Here is a 24,838-nt window from a genome sequence, read left to right on the forward strand (position 1 = left end):
TTTTATAGAAATATAGATATACTAGCAGTTCATCCCGGCGTTGCTCGGGCCCTATGTACTGTTCATAACTTTATGTGCATATGTATATATGTATATATTCAAAGGTTTGACTCATGTTTAGGTAACCTACATCTTAAATTTCAAGTGTTTGGACCTAAAATTGGCGGAGGAGTTTGGTAGAGTCTGCAAAGATCACATTTTTCAGCTTTGACCTCTTGGCAGGCAAATTTTCGCCCTAAAACTGATTAAAACGCTTGCTGCGTGTCTAAATACTCTTTATGTAAAATTTCAAATGTTTAGACCTAAAATTGGCTAAATAATTTGCTAGAGACCGCAACGGTCAAATCTTTTGAACTTTGACCCGTTGGTAGCCAAAAATCGATTAAAAAGCTTGCCTTATGTCTGAATACACTTTACGTAAAATTTCAAATATTTAGACCAAAAATTGGCTGAGTAATTTGGTAAGGACTGGAGAGGTTAATTCTTTTTTAACTTTGACCCTTATTTTTACCCATAAACATTTATTGTTTTGTGCTCACATCAAATTAGAAAGTTTGATCTATGTCCAAGTGAACTACATCTAAAATCTCAAGTGTTTAGACCCAAAATAAGCGGAGGAGTTGACAAGTTTTCAAATGTCAAATCGTTGAACTTTGACCCCTTGACAGCCAAATTTCTGACCGCAAAACCGATTAAAAAGATTTTCTCAAATCTCAGTACATTTGATGTCAAATTTCGAGTCTGTAGACTGAAAATTGACAGTCATTTGGTAGAGAAATGTATACAGACAGACAGACAGACACAGACACACACACATGTTCACTTTTATAGATATATAGATAGATACGTAATATATTAGCATAAAATAAAATACACATCAAGTGCGCTTGAAAGCCAAATCACAACGTAATATTAGGAAAATAAACAAATATTTTACTTGTTTGAAATTTATCACAAATATATTTCAGAGGTATACTCCATCTTCAGTGTGTTCTTTGTTTTTTTTTCTTTTTTCTTGCGGTTGTTAATTTGGAGAAAGGAGTCTGTATAGAGCCTCGCGTTGTATCTGGCGGTTGTATTTTGAATTGTTTGAACTGTGCGCAGGTAACGCGAGAATAACGTCAAAGAGTGAGAGTTCAACTCTCATTCTTTGACGTAATATATTGTTTTAGAATTTCTTCTTATAGTTGAGTTTATCGACGTCAGTTTCATGAAGTCAGTTTTATGACGTCAGTTTCATGTTGTCCTATATAACTTTTAAGCATACAAAATACAAATTTAAATTTCACTTCGATGTGGGGTTGTTTTTTTTATTTGACACAGGCATCACCACATTATCAAGGCCAAGAGGCCACTCGAGGATAAGGGTTAAAGAGTGTACAGTAGAAATTGGACAATATAGTAATCATTAGTAATAGAAATTTGGTAAATTTGTTAACTTATATGGAACGGCTCATCAAGAACTTGTTTACGTTAGACTTGAAGACAACCATATTGTAGTCAGCCGGAAAGCAGGAAAACGGAAGACAATTCCACAGGTGCGCAGTTCTAAGAAAGAAGCTTTGTTCATGGAATCTATGTTTAGGTTTAGATACAGATAAAGAGTGGGGGGAATTATTGATAGTGTTTTCAGCTAGACGAGTGTTTCTTGTGAAAGTTTGGCGAGGGGGGACCATAGACTAAAGCTCAGTCGAACACTTTCCATGAAAATAACGATACATCAGAGACAAATTCGCAACATCTCTTCTGTGAGACAAAGGTAGCAAGGAAGAAAAAAGAACATCTCCTACGAGGCTACGAAGTCTATTTTGAACTCTATCAAGGCAGGACAAGTTTTTTTTTAGCAGCCCTGTATTCCATCCTTGGACGTGCCTGGCTTTTATATAGATAGAGAATTGCATCAGCAGTGAGATCTCTATTGGATCGGTAGAAAGATCCCACCATTTTTCCAGCGGCCTTGGCAACAGATTTGATGTACGTGTTCCATTAAAGATCAGGAGTAATGGTCAAGCCCAGAAGCTTGTCAAAACTTGAGGCCCCCTGAAGACGAGAGCAATTTATTTCAATTGACGCCAGATGGGGATCAGAGTATTGATGATATAAAGAGAGAAGCTTGGTTTTAGATGCATTAAAAGTAACCAGCCACTCCTTTCCCCATTGTATCACGTGCTCAAGATTAGAGGAGAGAAAATCAGAGAGAACTTGGTCGTTTACTGTCTTAGATGTGCTATCATAAATGTGTCATCAGCATAAATGTCTACGAATGATGTCTACGAATGATGTAAGGATGTGATTTGGAAGATCATTAATGTAGATCAGGAAAATAGTTTGGCCCAGGATGGACCCCTTAGGGACTCCAGCATTAATTGTGAGCTTCTGATTTTTGCCCCTCAACTACTACTCTTATGAACCTATTAGAAAGAAATGATTTAATAATTGAGAAGACATTTCCAGCTATACCGTAGCTGGAGATCTTGTGAAGTAAACCTTTATGCCATACCCTATCAAAGGCCTTAGATATGTCAAGAGCAATTGCCCTAGAAAGGTTGCCTCCGTCGAGAGATTCACTAATACTATGAGATCTAACTGTACGCATATCTGTTGTAGATATAGCAGAACGGAAACCATATTGATTGTCACTAAGAAGGTTATTTTTGTTGAGATGGTTGATTACTTCTGTATTTAACACAGATTCCAGCAACTTACTCACGACGCACAGGAGACTTATTGGCCTGTACTGAGAGGGGAATGAGCGATCACCTGAATTCTTAAATACAGGGCATACTGATGAGATTTTCCAGGGTGATGGGAAGCTATTCTCCTTAAGACAACGTTTAAACAGTTTTGTAAGTATGGGCGCTAGTTCTGGTTGAAGATTTTTGAGTACTATAATAGGAATACCGTCAGGGCCGGTTGCTTTACTGGAATCAAGGTTTTTGATTAGCTTGGCAACATCACGTACAGATATATGTATATCACATAGCGTGCTTTCTGATACAGGAGGAAATATTGGGGGTTGGCGGCCTTGGTCGCAAAGGTTAGAATTAGCTGCAAAGTTCTTGGCAAAGAGTTTGGCTTTGTCTGATGCTGACGAGATTACCCCAGGTCCATTGGGATAGAGCACACGCTTCTATTCAAGATTCTGTTTGCTATTTGCCAAAACTGGTGGGAACCAAGCCGATGCTCAGCTACTTTGGACTTGACGGACTGAGCATACAACTCTCTTGCGTTCTTTATTACTTTCTTACAATGGTTGCTGGTAGTCCTGAAAGCGGCTTTAGTTTCCATACATCTATTACGTTGGAAGCAGTGGAAAAAGTGATTTCTGTGCGCAATGGCAGCAGCACATTCTGGAGAGAACCATGGCTGGCTGTTAGGTTTTTGTTGAAACGTTTTTGAGGGTATGAAACGGTCAATACCTACAATTAACCGTCTTCGGGACGAGATCAAAGTGTAGTATCTGTTCCTCAGATGCTGCACTTAGGATGATTTGTACCAGTCAATGGAGGGGAAACCCTCTATACTGGGACAATTATTATTTTTGGTAACCAGAGTGCCCCCTTTTTGCCTACTTTTAGGGGAGCTGGTTTTTACCTCACATTAAAAACGGCCTTGTGCCTAATTTGCTCAGTGGGGGAGCAAATAAATACCATCTGTTCCTCAGATGCTGCACTTCCATTTCTTGTTCTCTTTCGGTGGAGCAGAAATCCTTCACGACTGAGACAAATTTTTTTTTGTACCTTTTCTCCACGTTAAAAAACGACCCTGGTGTCTAACTCTGTCCCGTCGGGAGGCATAGTAAATAGGTACAATTAACAATCTCAGGTCTGATACTATAGAGGACACATCCTTTTTAAACATCGAACGCAGAGGTAGATCCGATATAAATGTACGGAAGCTATCCCAGTCAGCCTTAGTGTATCGATATACTGTACGATGGAAAGGTACGTCTGTGGACTTATTACATTTCATTTTTATCTTAATTGATACAACAGTGTGGTCGGAAGATCCAAGAGGAGACAGAACAGAAACTGAACATAGTTCAGGGTTGTGTTTAAGATTAAATCTGTCTTAGCTGTTTAAATTAGCTGAAAATTACAATGATCTCAGCCGGTTAAGCATGTCGGTGTGACATTGTCTTTTTCTTTCATTGCATGTAACAGACGCCCTCGCAAACCTGTTTTATGGCATGCGTTATCTATCAATTATGCCCCCCTCTCTCTCTCTCTCTCTCTCTCTCTCTCTCTATCTTTCTATCTATCTATCTTCCCCTCCCTTCTCCCCATCTCTCTCGGAGTATCAACAGAAAAACGATAAAGAAATTTAGAAAGTGTCGGCCTCTTTACTGTTTTTCGTGTTTCACTGCATCTTGTTGACGCCTCGTTAATCTTTTTGTTTCACATGTGTCTGTCCCCTCTCTATCTCTAGAAAAAAAAGGAAAAAAAGAAAGGAAAAAAAAAGGAAAACAGAGTAATTCAAAATTTTTCCTGATATATACACTTGTGCCCGATATTATTCATACCCCTCGGATCTTTGAGATTTCTATAAGAATATTGCTCAAACCAGAAGGTAGACAATATTAAAGGGATTTCAAACAATAAATCAAGCATAAGCATTTAATTTAAACTCAACAAATAAATAAATTATGCAAGTTTGAAACATTATACAAAGAAAAACAATAATGGCACTAGTTCAAAATTATTCATACCTCTCTTACTAATAGTCAATAGCATGCCCTTTATTCTTAATAACTGCCTGTAACCGTTTGGGATATTTATCAACAAGGTTTTTACAAGCATCAACACTGATTTTTGACCATTCTTCAATGCAGTAGTTCTCCAAATCCCTCAAATTTCTAGGTTTCCGCTTTTTAACCTCAGTTTTCAATATGTGCCAGAGGTTTTCGATAGGGTTCAGGTCGGGACTCTGGCTAGGCCATTTCAAAACATTAATTTGATTATCCTCAAACCATTTCTTGACTATTTTGGCAGTATGTTTTGGATCATTATCCTGTTGAAGGACCCAGTTTGGTCCTAAATGGAGCTTCTCCGCATCCTGTCTAATGTTTTTCTTGAGTATCTCCAAATATTGCTCCTTCTTCATGGTTCCATCTATCTTGACCAAACTACCTGGACCACTAGCCGAAAAGGAGCCCCAAAACATTAGGCTACCACCACCATGTTTCACCGTGGGTATGGTGTTCTTTGGGTTGTAAGCTTCTCTTTTCTTCCTTCAAACGTAAGAAGCATCCATATGGCCAAACAATTCAATTTTTGTTTCGTCAGTCCACAAAATACTTGAGAAAACGGACTCTGGAGAATTCACATGGGTCCTAGCAAACTTTAGACGTGCTGCAAGGTGTTTTCCGGTGTGCAATGGAGTCCTTCTTGGTCTTCTTCCTTTCAGACCATTTTCATGCAGAGTCATTTGCAATGTTTGCCTTGATATTTTTATGCCAGAAGACTCCAGATTTTCTAAAATGTCCTTATTAGTGGTGGTTGGATTTGCATTAACACTTCTTACAATATTCCTGGTGGCTCTAGCAGACAGTTTCCTTTTTCTTCCTCTACCAATCAAGTTGTTTGTTGTGTGGTGGCTCTGGAATTATTTGATGATGCTCTGTACTGTTGCTGTAGGGACCTCAAATGTCTTGAAAATTGACTTGTAACCTAAACCATCATTATGTGAATTCACAATTTTAGTCCTAAGATCATTACTAAGCTCTTTTTTCTTCCCCATTCTAATAATTTTTATTCTTTTATTGGTTTTCAGTTGATATCATTTTAATTTCTGAAAAATGCAAAAAACGAAATGAAATTAATCAAAGGTTGTATAAAAGCATTCAAAATAAGAATCAAACAGAAAACAAAAAGTCAGAAACTCGATTAATACTGAAAAAATAAGGGGGTATGATTATTTTTGAACATTGCAGATTTTATAAATAGCTGTATATTTCTTTTATTACAAGTATCCCGAGATTTTAAAATGACGAAAATGATCAGAAGAGGTTTATTAAGAATATGTATCAATATGGACGTAAACAATAAATTCTTACAAAAGTTACACCTAATAAACTCAATTTTCAAGGGGGGTATGAATAATATCGGGCACAAGTGTATATATATATATATATATATATATATATATATATGAACAAATGATTAATAAAACATGTTAAAAAACATCTTGAAAAAGAGTTAAAAATATATTTAATTTTAAAAAGGAAGCACAAGATAAGTAGATAGTCCTTAATCCGCGGAGTTTTGAACAAATACTCTCCTTCTCATCAGAGATCGGGATCGGATTTTGCATGTAAAAGTACTTAATGAAACCACAAGTAAGTCACAGATCTTACTTGGTTAAAAAAAAGGGTGAGATAAGGGGAATAGGAGGTAAAAGAAAAAATGATAAAAAGATTTTACATGAATGGATAGTCCGGTGAAGAGTAAAAAATCCAAGAATGGTAAAATCCAAACACGATCGAATTAAAAACTTCCAATCCACAAGTTTTTAATTCGACTTTGTTTGGATTTTACTATTTTACCCCCCCCCCCCCTGTAGAAAAGTGCCTAGTTGTAGGGGAAGATATTAATGTTTTTAGCCAATTTTTCGATATTTGTTGTACGAACGATCGAACTTTAAAACGATACTGATCTTGGTAAAATTCGTCGCCTCTATTGAAAGTTTAAGGCAGACATGCAAACAGACATACATACATTTTATATATTGGTAACTAAAAATTTTCGATCCAAACTGATGAAAAAGCTTGCCCTATCGCTGAATACCCTTTATGTAAAATTTCAAATATTTAGACCAGAAATTGTCTGAGTAATTTGGAAAAGACCGCAGAGGTCAATTTTTTTAAATTTGACCCCTATTATGACCCCTTAAAATTTATTCTTTTGGGCTAAAATCAAGTGATTAAGTTAGATCCATGTCCAAGGAACCTGTATCGAAAATTTCAAGTGCGTAGACCCAAAATTGTCGAAGAAGTTTGGTAGAGTTCTCAAAGGTTAAATCGTGGAACTTTGACCCTTTAATCGCCAAATTTCTGGCCAAAAATCAATCACATCGATTTTCCCAAATCTCAGTACCCTGTATATCAAATTTCGAGCCTGTAGACTAAGAATTGACAGAGTTATGCGTAGGGAAATGTACACAGACACACACACACAGACATGCACACACACACACGTTCACTTTTATAGATATATAGATAGATAAATGTTGAATATGAAAACTAGTGGCTACACATATGCAAATATGTTTCAGTGACCACCCTGCTAGGGAAAATCACATAATCAGGCCAAGAATATCTACGAAAGTATCAGTCAAAAACATTACCTTTTTATATTAAAACCAATCTATGAGTGTTGTTAGTGTTAGGATTGCTGTTAGGAGAAATAATATTCTCATTATTACTATTATTATTATTATTATTATTATTATTATTATTATTATTATTGTTATTATTATTATCATCATCATTATTACTAGTTGTATGATTGTAGATGGAGGGGCTGCTCGAGTGGTGTATTGGATTAGTAACTATATTAGATGGAGGATAGTTACTAATCCAATACACCACTCGAGCAGCTCCTCCATCTACAATCATACAACTAATAATAATAATAATAATAATAATAATAATAATAATTCTCCTAACAGCCATCCTAACACTAACAACACTCATTATCCCCTCCAAAATAGTCCTCATACAGACATTGTCCCATCATTTGTTGAACACTATGAACAAAATTCAAACCATTTAACTTATACAAATCAGCAAATTAATATTAATACCAGACCTCGAGCTTTTAATAGAGTACATACATATATCGGCGCTACTTCAACATTAATTAAGAAAAGAATGTCAAACCACATTTATTCTTTTTAACAACCATAATTCTAATAATAACCAAGGAACTTCTCTAACCACTTTAATTAAAAAACTTAACTCTAACAATACCCTCTTCTCAATCAAATGGACTATCATAAAAAAGTTAAGTCTTACACTCCAGGCTCTAAGTCATGTCGCCTCTGCACAACCGAAGCTATAACTATAATTACTTCCCTTCAATGTAACAATATAATAAATTCTAAAAATGAACTGATCTCTTTCTGTAAACATAAGTCTAAATTTAATTATGGCAATTTTGAAATTACATAGTTATTACTTTTACCTTTTATATAGATATAAATTTTTTTTCTTTAACTTTATCGTTTTTTCTACATACTTCTTAATACTTTATAATTTAATAATCCTTTATTTATTTATTATTTCGTCTTTGCATGGCCGGTTTTTTATCTGCATTTTCTGCTTTATTCTTTAAACTTTCCTATCTATCTAATATATCAATCTACCCACACGTTCATATCTTGTATGTATATTTACTTATATTTTACTATATGCATTTACTTATTTTTTTCTTGCTTTTTCCTGAATTTGCAGATACCGGCCATCCTCTCCCCTTAAATAATTTTTATTTTATTTTATATTTTATTATTTATTTATTTATTGTTTGTTTATTATTTATTTTCTATTTATTTATTAATTTATTTATTTATTTCCCATTTAGTGTCTTCTAACAACTCTGCTGACTTTTTTTAAGTGGTGACCTGTACATTTCAGTTGACCTATATTATTTTGTCCTATATATATTTTCGCGCCTTTAACATTTCCTTTCTGGGTCATTTTGACATTTGTTTCTCTATTTTATATTTAATTCTATCACCATTTAATTTTTTTCCTCCTCTTTTTCTTCCCTTATCTTTCTTATTTATATTCATGCCTCGGCAGTAGAGTGAAAAGCATATCTTATTTTTCTTTTATTGATATTAGTGGAATTTTTTCCTTTTTTCCCTTGTACACATTTTTTTATTCCATGGATTTCTGCCTTTGGATTATTTTGAACCATCTTCCAATTACGGGATTTCCTTGGATTTTACTTGTGCAAATTGAAATTCAATTAATTTTCTTGAAGTTATATATTTGGATTTTACCGTCACTGGATTATTTATCTTCCACCAGACTATCCATCCATTCACGTGTAATCACCTTTTTCTTCACCATATTCCCTCTGCTTCACTTTTTTTGTTATCAAGTAAGATCTTTGACTTACTTGTTGTTTCTTCAAATACTTTTGTATGCAAAATCCGATCCCGCATTTTACTAATTCCTACTCTCTGATAAGAAGAAAAGTATTTCTTCGAAACTCCGCGGATTAAGGACTATCCACTTATCTAGTGTTTCCTTTTCAGATTAAATATGTTTTTAACTCATTTCAAAGTGTTTTTTAACATGTTTTATTAACTGTTTGCTCGTATATATATATATATATATATATATATATATATAAAGATATCGATGTATATAGAAAGATATGCATGTATATATATATACATGAGTGCATATTATGCTTATAAAGTGTATACTCTTATTAATCATAACAGGATACATTTTAAACACATTACACACGTGAAATATTGCTAATTTTATAAAATATATTCGCAAAATCATTTAATCAAACATAAAACATTAATAATTAAGCAACTACCCCCCCCAAAAAAAAACAAGTCAAGCATGCATGGTCCCCTGTGAGTGTCCAGTGAACGAGGCATAAAAAACAATGACTAAGTTCAGTATTTGCCCCTACTCTCATTTCGCCCTAAAAGTCCCCAGAGGACATGAAATCTTGGTGAAAATGAACAAACGGTGCAGTTTTTGGTTTTAACATATATAAATTTGAGTTTTGCACCATGCAAAAAATGAAATGACTGTTCATCATTTGCCCCCCCCCATTTAGCCCTCAAATCCCCAAGATTAATTTATTTTTAATTTAATTATATTTAAATTTGAGTTCAGCACCGTGCAAAACTGCTAAATATATATACACGGAAAATTTTGGACAAATATGGTAAAATAGTCGCAAAAATGGGGTGTTTTATTAGCCATAAAAGATCCCCTTGGGCACACCCAAGAGTTATCGTGAAGTATAGACAAACAAAATTATATAGAAATCAGTTAGTTACAATTTTTCCAAAAAGTTTATAAAATTCCAGGGTATCAATTTTTTTATAAGCAAAAAAGTGTCAATTGTAACCATTTTAAACAGAAAGACACCCCTGGGGGGGGGGGCAACCGGAGTTTTCTCGGAAAATCTGTTCTGTTACTTTTTTTTTTTATTCATATCATGTTTAATATTTGTGCAACATTTCCACAAATTCCAATGCGTAGTTATTGAGAAAAGTCGGACAGACGAACGGACGAACGGACAAAGGTGAATTTACAGATCCATCCTCCTTTTGTCGAGATACCAAAAACAAAAAACAAAAAACGTAATTTGTTTCTGATTTTTTAATTAAAATAAAGGTGAAAGCGAAGACACTTATCCCTCAAATTCCCAAAGAAGCTAAGGGTTCTTTTCTCTTTTTCTTTTGTTTGTGTGACAGGTTCGAAAAGGTGATTGAAATAAAAAATAAGAACCCTTTACTTCAAGTCTATGTGGCGATCGGCGGATGGAATTTAGGTTCCGAACCTTTCACCGAAGTTGTGGCAACTCCTGAAACCCGGAAACGTTTCATCACTTCGGCTATTCAACTTGCACGAAGAAACAAGTTTGATGGCATAGAAATTGATTGGGAATATCCGGCTGCTCGCGGAAGTCCGAAAGAAGACAAAAAAAGACTTACTCTGCTTTTACAGGTGAGTTGATAATTCACTGTTATTTTACCCCCATCATGTATACTTGCTTGTTTGTGCACAGCCGAACGTCCATATCGCTTGACCACATGTCACAAAACTTGGTCAAAGCACCGGTCATAGTGTTGCATATTGAGCTGGCAACGCCAATTACCGCTGGTTGTGCACACACGCAGTGGACTGTTGAAAATTGCAAAAACAAGACGCATTTCATTAAGGAAATCAAAACAACGCAGACGAAGAGCAAAACGTTGAAATTAGTATTATTAACAATTGACTAAGATGTGAAAACAATCAGTCATATGCAGTTTGACATTGAACGAATTCCTGAAGGGAGTTTTTTTGTTAATAAAAATAAATGAAAACAAGGTTAAGAGCAGAGAAAGAGAGAGAGATAGAGAGAGAGAGCGAGAGAGAGATCGAGAGAGAGAGAGAGAAGAACAGAGCCAAGAAGAGCTGACCGAATTTTTGTCACCAACGAGTCACTGCTGCCCCACCCCTCTCACTCCCCCTCTCTCTCTAGAGAGAGGTTGATGAAATAAACGGCGCCTTTTTTTAATAAACATTTGTCAGCGTATTTCTTTTGAAAAAACAGATTGTCTCTTATATTATATGAAAAAAGGACAAGAGATTTCGTCCAGTAATCTTTTATTCAATTAAGAATCCTATTACTCGTCTACTTGACAAGCGGAAATGTACGGCTTATATAGCTTGGATTATCAAAGAGAAGATAATCCATATTCACAACATTCTTCCCCACCAAATTTCTCACTGATAGGGAAGAAAGTCCTTTAAGTGCACAGGTTCCCTACGAGTTCGCAGTGGCCGCCTCGGCAGTCCACGATTCGGAGTACTCAAACAGGGAGGCTCTCCAGTGTGAGCCTGCATGTGGGCTCTAAATTACCTCGCTGCAAAATGTTTCCTTCTCAGAGGAGCAGGCCATTTCGCGTCAGAATCAATCTCTGGATGAACACGTTTTTTTCCACTAATTTTTTATCTGTCAGAGATTCAGGTGTTAGCCCATCCGAAGTGTCTGACGGAGCCCCAACGGAGACAGTGTCATTAGAAGACGTGTCAGAAGCAATTTCAGTGCTATAATCTTCTGGAGGGGCTTCTATGCCAGGAAGAGTTGGTCTGTCCTCTGGGCCTGTCCATGGTCCTGGTACGTCTCCGGCAGGTGCTAGGTCTCTGAGAGACACATTAGATCCTTTACCATCTGCATGTCGTACTAGAGCGTACTGGAGATTCGTCTTTATGAGCTCTACCTGGTCCATCAAGAAATCGTTCTTGTTGTAACCTGCATGTCCTCTCAGAAACACAGTACCGGGTCGAGAGAGCCAAGATGGCCGCCGAACCCCGTCACTGAAAAAGTAAAAACATTTCGTGTGGGGTGGCATTCGTAGCGGTACACAATAGGGATCGAATGGCGTATAAAGTGACAGGAAGGGGATTTTCCCGATTATCAATCGAACATCCGTTATTTGATGCAGCCAATTGAATGGTCTTCCAAATAATGCCGTTATATCTTTCACATCGGCTGTTACTCTTAGGCTTGTAGAGAGTTGTCCGGCTTATAGCTACTCTTCGTTCATGTACAAATTGTCCAAGATGCTCTGACATAAAAGAAGCTCCTCGATCCGAATGTATATAGGCAGGAACTCCAAAGACGGCGAATAGTGAGCAGAGGCATTGTATAATTGCTGTAGCCGATATGTCTGAGCAAAGGAAGGCAAAAGTAAACCGTGAATATTCGTCGACAACAGTTAATATATATTCTTTGTTTTGCTTGGTAACGGTCCTTTATAATCAAGATTGAGTCTTTCAAACAGTTGTGTTGCTTTTATTAAAATGCCAGTTTTGGGTTTATAAAACCGAGGCTTTATTTCAGCACACGTTCGGCAGGAATTTGTAGTTCTTTTTCCCTCCTCCACTGAGAAAGGTAGGTTTCTACACCTCACAGCATGAACCATTCTAGTAATGCCCGGGTGACAGAGAGTGTTATATAGCGTTCGGAGTTCGTCCCCGCTTGATGCCGTACAGCATACTCGTGTCAGGTCGGTAACTGACGCACAAGGAAAAACAAGATAGTTCAATTCTCGATCTCGCTATTTTCTCATTCTTTATTTTGCTTGTAGTGTTAAAGTTGAACATAAAAGCGACTAATTTTTGGTCAGTAATAAATTAAAAGTGGCGTCCGATCAGGCAGTGTCGCCATTTTCTTAACGCCTCGACTATGGCGTAAGTTTTCTTTTCAGTTGCGGGCTTTCATCGTTCAGCCTCTGAGAGGGTCCTTAAAAGAAAAAAAACCTACAGGACTATCAGCTTGTCTCAAAGAAGCAGCAACAGCACAGTCTGACGCATCTGTTTCAACAACCAGAGGAATATTTTGGTTTATTGATCTAATTGCTGATTTCGCAATATCCTTTTTCAGTCCCTCGAATGCCTCAACGGCTTGACGGGACAGAGGAAACGTCTCTACTTGTCTTAATTGATGTGTCTTTTCTGATAACGATGCAATCCATTCGGAGTAGTTAGCAAACATGCCCATAGCACGTCGAAGGGAAGGCTGATTCTGAGGAACAGGCATCTGGAGTAAAGGTTTCAATCGATCTGTGTCCGGTGCCATAAAACTTTTGCTTATGGTATACCCAAGTAGGTTTATTTTGTCAACTCCAAACGAGTATTTGTCGTTGTTTAGAGTAAGGTTGTATTTGTCGACGGCAGACATAAACCGTCTGAGATTTTCGCCGTGTTCCTATTTATTATGGCCATATACTGTGACGTTGTCAATGTACGCAAATGTGCCTTCCAGTTTCTCATCCGTTTTGATTTGGTCGGCTATTCTTTAGAAGCTGGCTACCCGATTCGTAACGCCAAGAGGAATCCTGCGAAATTGATATAGTCGTCCCTTCTCTTCGAAAGTTGTGTATGGCTTGTCTTTAGATCTAACGGCGATCTGATGGTACGCGTTTTCCAAGTCTAGATTGCTAAACATACTATATTTTGTTATTTCGCCTATTATTTCATCTATCCTGGGTATTGGAAAGGCGCCCAAAAGAGTAAAAAGAGTAAATCTATTTATGGTTTGGGAGTAATCTATAGCCATTCTCTTTATGGTTTTCAAATGTGGTTATAACTACCTGAGCCCTCCAGAGTGATTTGCTAGGCTCAATTATACCCTCCTCGAGTAGTCTTTCTTTTTTTTTTTTACTCAGGGTCAATGAAGTTTTTATTATTATAAGAAAAATGTCTGCTTCACACTGCTATGGGTTTGCAGTTTTAAGTTAGGTTTTCGAAAAGTGACGGATACTGGATTTTCGCTGTCACTTATCCACAAATTTTCAATGGGCGCATTGAACCGACAAACAGAATTTCAATCTGTGAGTGCTGCTGCAAAAATCGTGTCCCAATATTATTTAGCAACAAAGAGTTTTCATTACGGATCATTTTGTGGTTTTATAAGAGACGCCATTCAATAGTAAGTTCACCAAACAATAACCACTTACTTGTGCAGACAATGATGATTTGTTTGACATTGTTATCCTGCTGGGGGAGTGGACAAAATACAAATTGTTGGTTTTTACTAAGTTTTCTTTGATAAAATTTTCTGAGCTCCCATTATCGAGCAGAACATTCATAGATCTCTCGTTAATTTTCACTTTTACAATAGTTTTTGAAAGGCAGTCCAGCGGCTAAAGTTGCACATGTATTTTGACGAGTGGCTTGTACCATGAAAAAGCAGTAAAATAATCCAACTCCGACGGTATATATATAAACAATATATATATATATATATAATTTATTACGGCAGCTAATACATTAATTGAATAAATATGCAACACACTCACGATTAGAGTTTAACGGTTAACAAACACATAAACATTACGACGCAATCTTTTTAAAAGAAGAGTTCGTCAACTCTGCCTTTTTTATAAGGGAGATAACTTAACAAATTATATGCATATTAATACCAATATAAAGGGAGACAACTTAACACTGTGTTTGACTGTAAATAAGAACTAGACTGCTGTATGGTACATTCGAAGGTATACGCTTGCTCTTAAGCTTTTCTAAGTGCAAATGTATTATTCTCAAGAAGACGTTGTTTTACCTTAGCATTACGTAAGCCGTTAATGAAGGCACCTAAAATGTGTTGCTCTTGGGACTCTAATGCCATTATTGGGCAGAATTTGCAATCTTTGCCCAGTGTTCGAAAGCTTTTAAGGAAATTATCCAATGTTTCGCCTGATTCTTGTCGAGCTTTATGTATGCATCATTCAGTACATGGATCGCTTCTTCGTAGGTAACGTAATCCGAGATAATTTCGTTGACTGTGTGAGACACCTAGTTGGTTAGAAGCGCACGCTTATTGATGGGACGTCCCAATCTTTCTGGATGTAGGACCTTGATGAAATTTGTAAATGTTTCCCGGCAATGTTTCCAGCACTTGTCGGCTGAATCGCTCTCTGAATCCGTGGTAAATCGCTCTGGTCGCATAAATTGTTCCATTCTTAATGGAATAAATTGTAATGAAAACAGGACAAGAGATTCTGTCTTGTAATCTTTTATCCAATTAAGAATCTTACTACTCGTCTACTTGACAAGCGGAAATGTACAGCTTTTATAGCTTGGATTATCAAAGAGGAGATAATCCATATCCACAACAATATGCTCACACGCATTTAGGGGCACTTGAGTTTAGCAGAATTATATAGACTTGAGTTAGAAAAGTGCAGCAATAGGATAACAATAGGCGCACAAATCTAAGTTTAGGTCAAGGCTATAAAAAGGTGACGGTTACATTTTTAATTTCCGTTTTGTTAATCGTAAAACTACTACATGACCAATATTATAACCAAAAAAGTCTCGCGCATTTATGACGCTTAAACCATGAGACTTTTGACTTTAACTTTTAAAAGTTCGACCATGATCGAGCTTTTTACGAAATTTCAAGTTTCGATTTTTAAAAATGTAATCCGTAGATCTGGTGTTATTTGATAACAATAACCACCAAGAAAAATTTGATAATAATAACCGCAAGGACAAATTTGATAATAATAACCGCAAGGACAAAGTTGATAATAACCACCGCTTTAGGACCAGTGGCAAAGTATTTTTCGTGGCGGAAAAATCTGCATTACATACGAATTAACTAATCCAGACACAAGGAATACCGGAAGACAAGGCCATAAGGTTGTTCGTCGGCTAAACCTTCACTTTTGTATTTTCTTGTTAATACATTTTTCCTACTCTTTTCCCGCGTTCTGTTTTCCTTGTAACTCTGTTTAAAAGAGTTATAACAGTAGCGGCGAGAATTTAAGAAAAACTCACGAAAGAAAACCCGAGTGTGAGACGAAAATTCGAAGAACACGCAAAAAAAAAAAAATATTCCAATGTTCGTATAACAGGAACCAACGAAATAACAGCATTTCGTGTCGGATAAAAACAGCTAATGACGGAATCCGGCACAGACGAAAACAAATATAAAACTCTTTAAAATCTACGTATAAAAAGACGAGAAAAACATTTTTACTATTATTATTATTTTGTCTGTTTCCCTGTTCGTCAACTACAGATAAAGTAGCAGTCAGCAGCGGCTTGTACGAAAAATAAACGAATTCTCGTGTTTTTTTTTGTTTTGTTTTGTGTTCGTTTTTAAATATTTCAAGTACAATTCTGTGCCGCGAACGTGTTTTTTTTTTCGAAATTTTATTTCAGTTCATGTGTTGGATAAAAGCAACTAATGACGGAATCCACGTTTGTAATTATTACATGGACCCCCCCCCCAAAGAAAAAACAACCAAAATAAAAAAAGACAGCGTTTTTTTTTTTTTACTCCGAATGGACTTCACCTAAAAATTAAGTCATTGTCTTTAGCACAGACGAAAAAAAAAAAAATCTTAAAAATCTGCGTATAAAAAAGTGAAGAAAAATATTTTTATTCTTATTTTTTGGCTCTTTCTCTGTTCGTAAACTACAGATAAAGAAACAGTCAGCAGTTTGTCCGAAAACGAAACGAATTCTCCTGTTATTTATTTTTGTGTGTTCGTTTTTAAATATTTCAAGTACAATTCTGTGCCGCGAACGTGTTTTTTTTTCTCCTATGAAATTTGATTTCAGCTTACGATGATACGAGGACCTATTTAGTATATACTGTCAGCATTGATTAGATAAGATAACAATAGGTTAACTCATTTAAGTTCAGGTCAAAGCTATGAAAAATGTGAAAGTTACATTTTTAACAACAACTCCCATTTTGTTAATCGTAAACATGACCAATATTATTGCCAATAAACTCTCGCATATTTATGACTTTCACCATGAGACTTCATTTTGACTTTAACTTTTAAAACATGACCGAGCTTTTTACGAAATTTTAATCTTCGATTTTACAAATGTAATCCGTGGATCTTGTGTTATTTGATAACAATAACCACCAAGAAAAATTTGATAATAATAACCGCCATAAAAATGTGATATTAATAACCATCATGACAAAATTATTATTAATAATAATAATAATAATAATAATAATAACAACAACAACAACAACAACCACCACCACCACCACCACCACCGCTTTAAGACCAGTGGCAAAGTAATAATAATAATATTGATGATGATAATAATAATAATAATAATAATAATAATAATAATAATAATAATAACCACCGCTTTAAGACCAGTGGCAAAGTATTTTTCGTGGCGGAACTATCTGCGTTACATACGAATGAACTAATCCAGACACAACGAATACCGGAAGACAAGGCCATAAGGCTGGAGTCGATATCCGGTTGACCAACGAAGGTTGTTCGTCGGCTAAACACTCACTTTTGTATTTTATTGTTAATACATTTTACTACTCTTTTCCCGCATCTGTTTTTCTTGTAACTCTTTTAAACAGGGTTATAACAGTATTCAATCTAAAAAGGTTTAACGCCAAGTCACAAACTTTTGGAAGTTTAGTTAAGAGCTACTTCATACTGATTATGCTGATTTTGTGTTCGATTCAGTACAATAAATGAATAAAATATAACGAATTCAACAGCAAGTGATGCCTTTGGCTTAATTTTGAACATTAAGAAGACAAGATTGATGTCCACCCCTGCACCTAGCACTCCATACATCGAATGAAATACATATGTGAACGATAAAAACTGGATATTGTGGGCGCATCGGGTAGCACAGTCGCCAGAGATGGCTCACGTGATTCAAAAGGCCAGCACAGCATTTGGATGATCAGAAAAGCGAATGTGGTGTGATCGTGAGCCCTATTGACTTGCTCTGTTGACTTGACCTGTCAACTTGACCTGTTGACTTGACCTGTTGACTTGACCTGTGTACTTTCTGTTTTACTTTATGAATCAGAGTTCTAGAAAACACATCGTCAGCATTATAACCAAACTTAAGAGATTCTACTAGAAATGCCTTAGGCGAATTCTGAATGTAAAGTGGCAGTCAGTGACATCTAAGACAGGCGCACTAAAAAAAGCTGAATATTTAAAGAACCAATTATGCTTGAAGGTCACCTTGTTCAAATGAATGATGTGAGACAACTTAAGCAGGTGTTTTGTGATGAGCTTAAGACTGAAATATGTCCTCAGCACGGTCTAAAGAGACGTTTCAATGATTGCATAAAAGACAGTCTTAAAGCCTTCAAGATATGAAAAGCACTAGCAAAATATCGGTCCGAGCGGAAAAAGTTAGTTGGAAATGGAACTGAAGTTTATGAAAAGGTAAAAATCGAACATGCTGAATCAATAGAAATATCAGGAAACGTAATTTGTTGGTTTTACCTAATGAAATGTGAAGCTGTGATCGGATACTCCTCTTGACATTTGCTTATATCAACCACAAAAACTCATATTCTTGACAGAAGAAGCAGAAAACTTCCACTTCGACCAAAAGACACCTGTTATGTTTTCTGGGTGAAGAAATGCAACATATCAGCTAGACTACAGAATCATTCAATTACATCTATACAAACTAATCCAAAAATAAATTCAGTGAATCCTGTTTCAACATTTGCAAGTCAACCGCTGGGCTAAAAAGTCACCTTCGGGCCCACGATCGTAGTTTGGGTATCAGAGCCCACACAATAATTCACGCAACAACAGTGAAAGTGATGATCAGCATTGCGATTAATGCAGTCTGTCAAGACGAAGCGATTGTCAGGACCGTTTTTTACGGTCTGTCACACTTAAGTTTGAAATAGCATTTGCATAGATAAATACTCACATTAATTGGACGTATGTAATTATGATATAAGATATTCTATAAGATATTATATGATATAAGATATTTATATATATTCCACTAGTCTTATGATATAAGATATTCTATAAGATATTATACCAGTCAGTTGTTCATTTGAAAAAGCATAGAAGTTGGTACGTCACGCTTTAGTTTTTAAATACACTCACACATTTCTCGAATGATGTCTGTCATGCATTCGGCCAATCGTTCGGTCATGTTCAAAGAATGACACGTTTGCTCTTGACTGTTGTCTTGCCGTCATACGGATGACATTTTTTTAATCCAACATTTCATATATGATAGTTAAACGTTCGATATATATATAGTAGACAAATATTTTAAACACAATAGGCCAATATATCATATGTAATAGACATATATTTCATGATTGATAACAGATATTTCATATATAATAGACAAATATTTTATATATGATAGACAAATACTTCATATATCATAGACAAATATGTCATACATAATAGACAAAAACTGCATCTATAATAGACATATATTTATTATATAATAGACAAATATTTCATATATAACAGACAAATACTACATACATAATAGAAATATATTTCATATATAATAGACAGACATTTCATGTATATAATAGAAAAAGATTGCATTTACAATCGACACATATTTTATATATAATAGAAAAATACGTCATATATATGAGGCAAATATTTCATATAGAATAGAATAATATTTGAAATATAATAGACAAATGTTTGATAGATACTATAAAAAAATTCATATTAAATAGAAAAAAGAAATATTTTATACATATTAAACAAATATTTCATACAGAATAAACAAAAATCTATATATAATAAACAAATATTTCATATATAATAAAAATATTTCATATATAATAAACAAATATTTCATATATAATAAACAAATATTTCATACAAAATAAACAAATCTTTCATACATAAAAAACAAATATATCATATATAATAAACAAATATATCATATATAATAAACAAATATTTCATACAAAACAAACAAATATATCATATATAATAAACAAATATATCATATATAATAAACAAATATTTCATATATAATAAACAAATATTTCATACATATTAAACAAATATATCATATATAATAAACAAATATTTCATACATAATAAACAAATATTTCATATATATTAAACAAATATATCATATATAATAAACAAATATTTCATATATAATAAACAAATATTTCATAAATAATAAACAAATATATCATATATAATAAACAGATATTTCATACATATTAAACAAATATTTCATATATAATAAACAAATATTTCATACATATTAAACAAATATTTCATACAGAATAAACAAATATTTCATACAGAATAAACAAATATTTCATATATAATAAACAAATATTTCATACATATTAAACAAATATTTCATATATATTAAACAAATATATCATATATAATAAACAAATATATCATATATAATAAACAAATATTTCGTATAAATTAAACAGATATTTCATACATATTAAACAAATATTTCATGTATAATAAAGAAATATTTCATATATATTAAACAAATATTTCATACAGAATAAACAAAAATCTATATATAATAAACAAATATGTCATATATAATAAAAATATTTCATATATAATAAACAAATATTTCATATATAATAAACAAATATTTCATACAAAATAAACAAATATTTCATACATAATAAACAAATATATCATATATAATAAACAAATATTTCGTATAAATTAAACAGATATTTCATACATATTAAACAAATATTTCATGTATAATAAAGAAATATTTCATATATATTAAACAAATATTTCATACAGAATAAACAAAAATCTATATATAATAAACAAATATGTCATATATAATAAAAATATTTCATATATAATAAACAAATATTTCATATATAATAAACAAATATTTCATACAAAATAAACAAATATTTCATACATAATAAACAAATATTTCATATATAATAAACAAATATTTCGTACAAAATAAACAAATATTTCACATAAAATAAACAAATATATCATATATAATAAACAAATATTTCATATATAATAAACAAATATTTCATATATAACAAACAAATATTTCATATATATTAAACAAATATTTCATACATAATAAACAAATATTTCATATATAATAAACAAATATATCATATATAATAAACAAATATATCATATATAATAAAGAAATATTTCATACATAATAAACAAATATTTCATACATAATAAACAAATATATCATATATAATAAACAAATATATCATATATAATAAACAAATATTTCATACAAAATAAACAAATATTTCATACATATTAAACAAATATTTCATATATAATAAACAAATATTTCATATATATTAAACAAATATTTCATACATAATAAACAAATATTTCATATATAATAAACAAATATTTCATACATAATAAACAAATATATCATATATAATAAACAAATATATCATATATAATAAACAAATATTTCATATATAATAAACAAATAAACAAATATTTCATATATAATAAACAAATATTTCATATATAACAAACAAATATTTCATATATAATACACAAATATTTTTATATAATAGACAATAGCTGAAAAGATTTTTTTCTTTCGATAGTAACTTCGGCTATCTCTGCTGGATATGTATCGGTGTTTATATTTTTTGATTTTGCTCGATGTTGTAAACAAGATTCTTTTTCGAAATTATAATGATATTGGAGTTTAAATGGAGTTATTACTCAACGAGGGTTGATTTTTGGTTTACAAATGATTGGAATTCTTGCTTGCTGTGAATTATCAACACAGCCAAGAATATAAAAAAGAGTAGAAAAAATTTGTCAGCTTGCAAGGCTGTCAATGTGAAACTAAACCCTGATTTCAAACTTACTCTGCTTTCTGCAATACATGAGAAAGAATTCAGGAGTAAATATCACAGAAAAAATCCGGATTTGATCTCTTTATGCAATTCGGTGTTACTTATAATTTTGTTTTACTTGCTCCTGCGACAATGTTGGTACCAAACTATATCAGCCTTGCTGTTCCTTTGGATTAGTGAGTGAAGTGGGGAGCCAGAACATGCTAAATAGGCAACAGCGTGTTTTCCATATCACGTCACATTTAGGCTAGCATCAAAAGGATGCATCAACTATGGTGGACCTGGACTGACAGAGATCTACTACAAAAGAAAGGGAAATATTATTTTTTTCTATGGTGAACTGTATAGTTGGATTGATTTAGTTCGCATAGGGAGAAATACACGAACACCACCCTGATGAAGCCAGAGTATGAGCTTATCAATTATATCTCGGTCCCACATTGATGGATTTAATAAATTGAATCCTAATGCCATTTTTTGGAAACTATATCATACATACATTGACTAGCACTGGAGAAAATGATTATCCCATAGTTGGAACTTTTTCCTGTCGGCATATATTTGATTCAATCCGGAAATACGTTGTTTATACATATAATCAACATTTGCGTGAGGCTAAGCCTGAAGTCACTCGCATCAGTTGGTACCTTCATGAACATATGTCTGAAGTCGCCATGTGGTTAGAATAAATGAGATTATTACTGACCTTTTCACTAAATGGGCAGAGTACTCGACATGTGCTATTTCTTTGAAATATTCCAGGTATATATTGGCTAGTATTGAGGGCACCGAGGACAATAGTGATCCCATAATCAGGCTTTTCCCCATCAAATCTCATTCCCAAATAGGGTGTTTCTAGAAGGTAAAAATCTCAACCACATTTTCTATGGAGATACCGGTGCATTCTTTTACTGAAGATTCTAAAACCAACGTATTCTTTACCACAGTCAGTCGGTACTTTCGTGAACAGACAAAGAACAGAAGGATTATTGAAATTTTCTCACAAGATATACAGAGTTCTTTATATGATTTCGTGATCTGCATATGGGTTGGGAGATTATATCTATCAATGAATGCTTTTTTCTGGGATTAGTTATAACGTTTTTCTTACACAGCCAGGATTGATTGATAATCGATGTTGTGGTGTGTCCACCCTACGGATAATAATAAACTCAATTTATTGTAAAGAATATGTCTCTTAGTGTAAGCGCACATGTAATACACTGCTCTGTTTAATGTTAACCATTGAGTTGAATCTTATCTGCAAATTATACGGATCATATTTTATTTATTTTTTACAATATGTGTGTTACATAATGTCCTAGAGCTGTTACATTTTAATTCTTTAGCTAAATTTCATATCTGTCTATCTATCTATCTATCTATTAATCTCTACACCCCCCCCACATATATATATATATATTCATAACAATAGATCTTATATTTAAAACGATCAAAATCGTATATAAAATCCGATAAGACTTCGTAGCTTCTTGGTGAAGCACTAGACTACTGATAGCAATAATATCCGAACGTGATGGAGAGATGAAAAAGGTACAAACCAAAATTACATATATGTTCATCAACGTTTTGTCTATATTTCAAGACTTCCTTGGGATGATTGATTTCAAGAAATAAAAAATATTTTCAAATATTGCACTGGTATTTTATTTCTTCAAATCAATCATCCCGAGGAAGTCTTGAAATAAAGAAAAAACGTTGATGAACATATACTTTTGATTTGTTTCTTTTTGTTTTTTCCATATATATGTAAGTATGTGCGTGCGTGTATTGTAGCGATCATTTCATAAATTCAATTAAATTTATCAAAACGATTAATATTTTGTTTGTGTTTTTCTTTTTCTTCGTAGGAACTGAGAATGGCTGTTGAGATAGAAGCTGTGACCCAAAATCGAGCAAGGTTGCTGTTGGCTGCGGCCGTTTCAGCTGGTAAAAGCAAAATCGATGCTGGTTACGAAGTTTCGGAAATATCAAAGTAAGCAATATATTTAAGAGATCGATATTTGTTTCTTTTATATACAATTCTTACTAAAGTGTTTGTTGGATTATTTTTTAATGACTGAATAATTTTCGCAATAATATTATGCTAAATTTATTGCTTGTAGTCTAAGTCGAATGTTACTTCGATGTTTGTCCGTGTACGTCAGTCATTTCGTTAAGTTAGAAAGTTAAGTTTAAAATGTAAATAACAAGCTAAGATAACATTTCCACTTAGTTTATGTCAATCGAAAGATCGATACTACTTTTTGATAAAATAATTTCGGAAGTAGTTAACAGTTAAAAATATTACATAACTAAGTCGAAATCTCTTTCAAGTCGAGAACGGGTTTTATTCCTAATTTATATAAAGCTTTATTGACAAACCATGTTATGAGAAACATGAATTTCTTCGTCCCGAATTGCATCGAAAGTTCCAACCTTGCATTGTAAAGAGAGTATAAAATAGAAGAAAGCTGGAAAGAAAATCAGAGCCTATAATCGAATTGGTAAAGTGATATACACATAAAAGTTAAGAGGTCTTAACAAGTAATTTGAATTCAAAGACTCTAGCTTAAGCATTACCTAATTATTTTAGGATCAAATTTAATACAAATTTGAAATATTTGAATTTTCAAATAAGGGTAGAGGGTGCACATATTATACCCGCTAAAACGTTAAATTTCTCCAAAAGAATCTGAAATTTGGGAATATTTATTGAGTTTTAGTACTATTGTTAAAATTTCACAAATATCGGATGTGAAATCTGAATTTTCACGCATGGCTTCCTGTAACATTTTCAATAGCAAAATAAATCTTCATACATACGTTCGGGTGCTTATACGTGCAGATGTTTATAAATGTGCATATTTATACAGGGTCTCTTTTTCATAGTCGCATCTTTTCATCAGTGCCGTTTTATCAAGTTGTTGCTATAGAAATAAGTTTCTTTTATGTAGAAAACATTACAC

General features: G+C 33.4%; 1 protein-coding gene across 1 annotated transcript in view; it reads left to right on the plus strand.

Annotated features, from left to right (window-relative positions):
* The window catches only part of LOC145285855 (chitotriosidase-1-like), an 85,624-nt gene that overhangs the window by 25,366 nt on the left and 35,420 nt on the right, over positions 1 to 24,838 (plus strand). The window contains exons 4-5 of the mRNA XM_080134295.1: positions 10,453 to 10,705; positions 23,741 to 23,865. Of these exons, the coding sequence (XP_079990421.1) occupies positions 10,453 to 10,705; positions 23,741 to 23,865 (378 nt within the window). The remainder of the gene's footprint in view (positions 1 to 10,452; positions 10,706 to 23,740; positions 23,866 to 24,838) is intronic.

This window comes from Euprymna scolopes, chromosome 10, assembly GCF_053919585.1.
Source record: "Euprymna scolopes isolate OS-2025 chromosome 10, ASM5391958v1, whole genome shotgun sequence".
Classification (NCBI taxonomy): Eukaryota; Metazoa; Mollusca; class Cephalopoda; order Sepiida; family Sepiolidae; genus Euprymna; species Euprymna scolopes.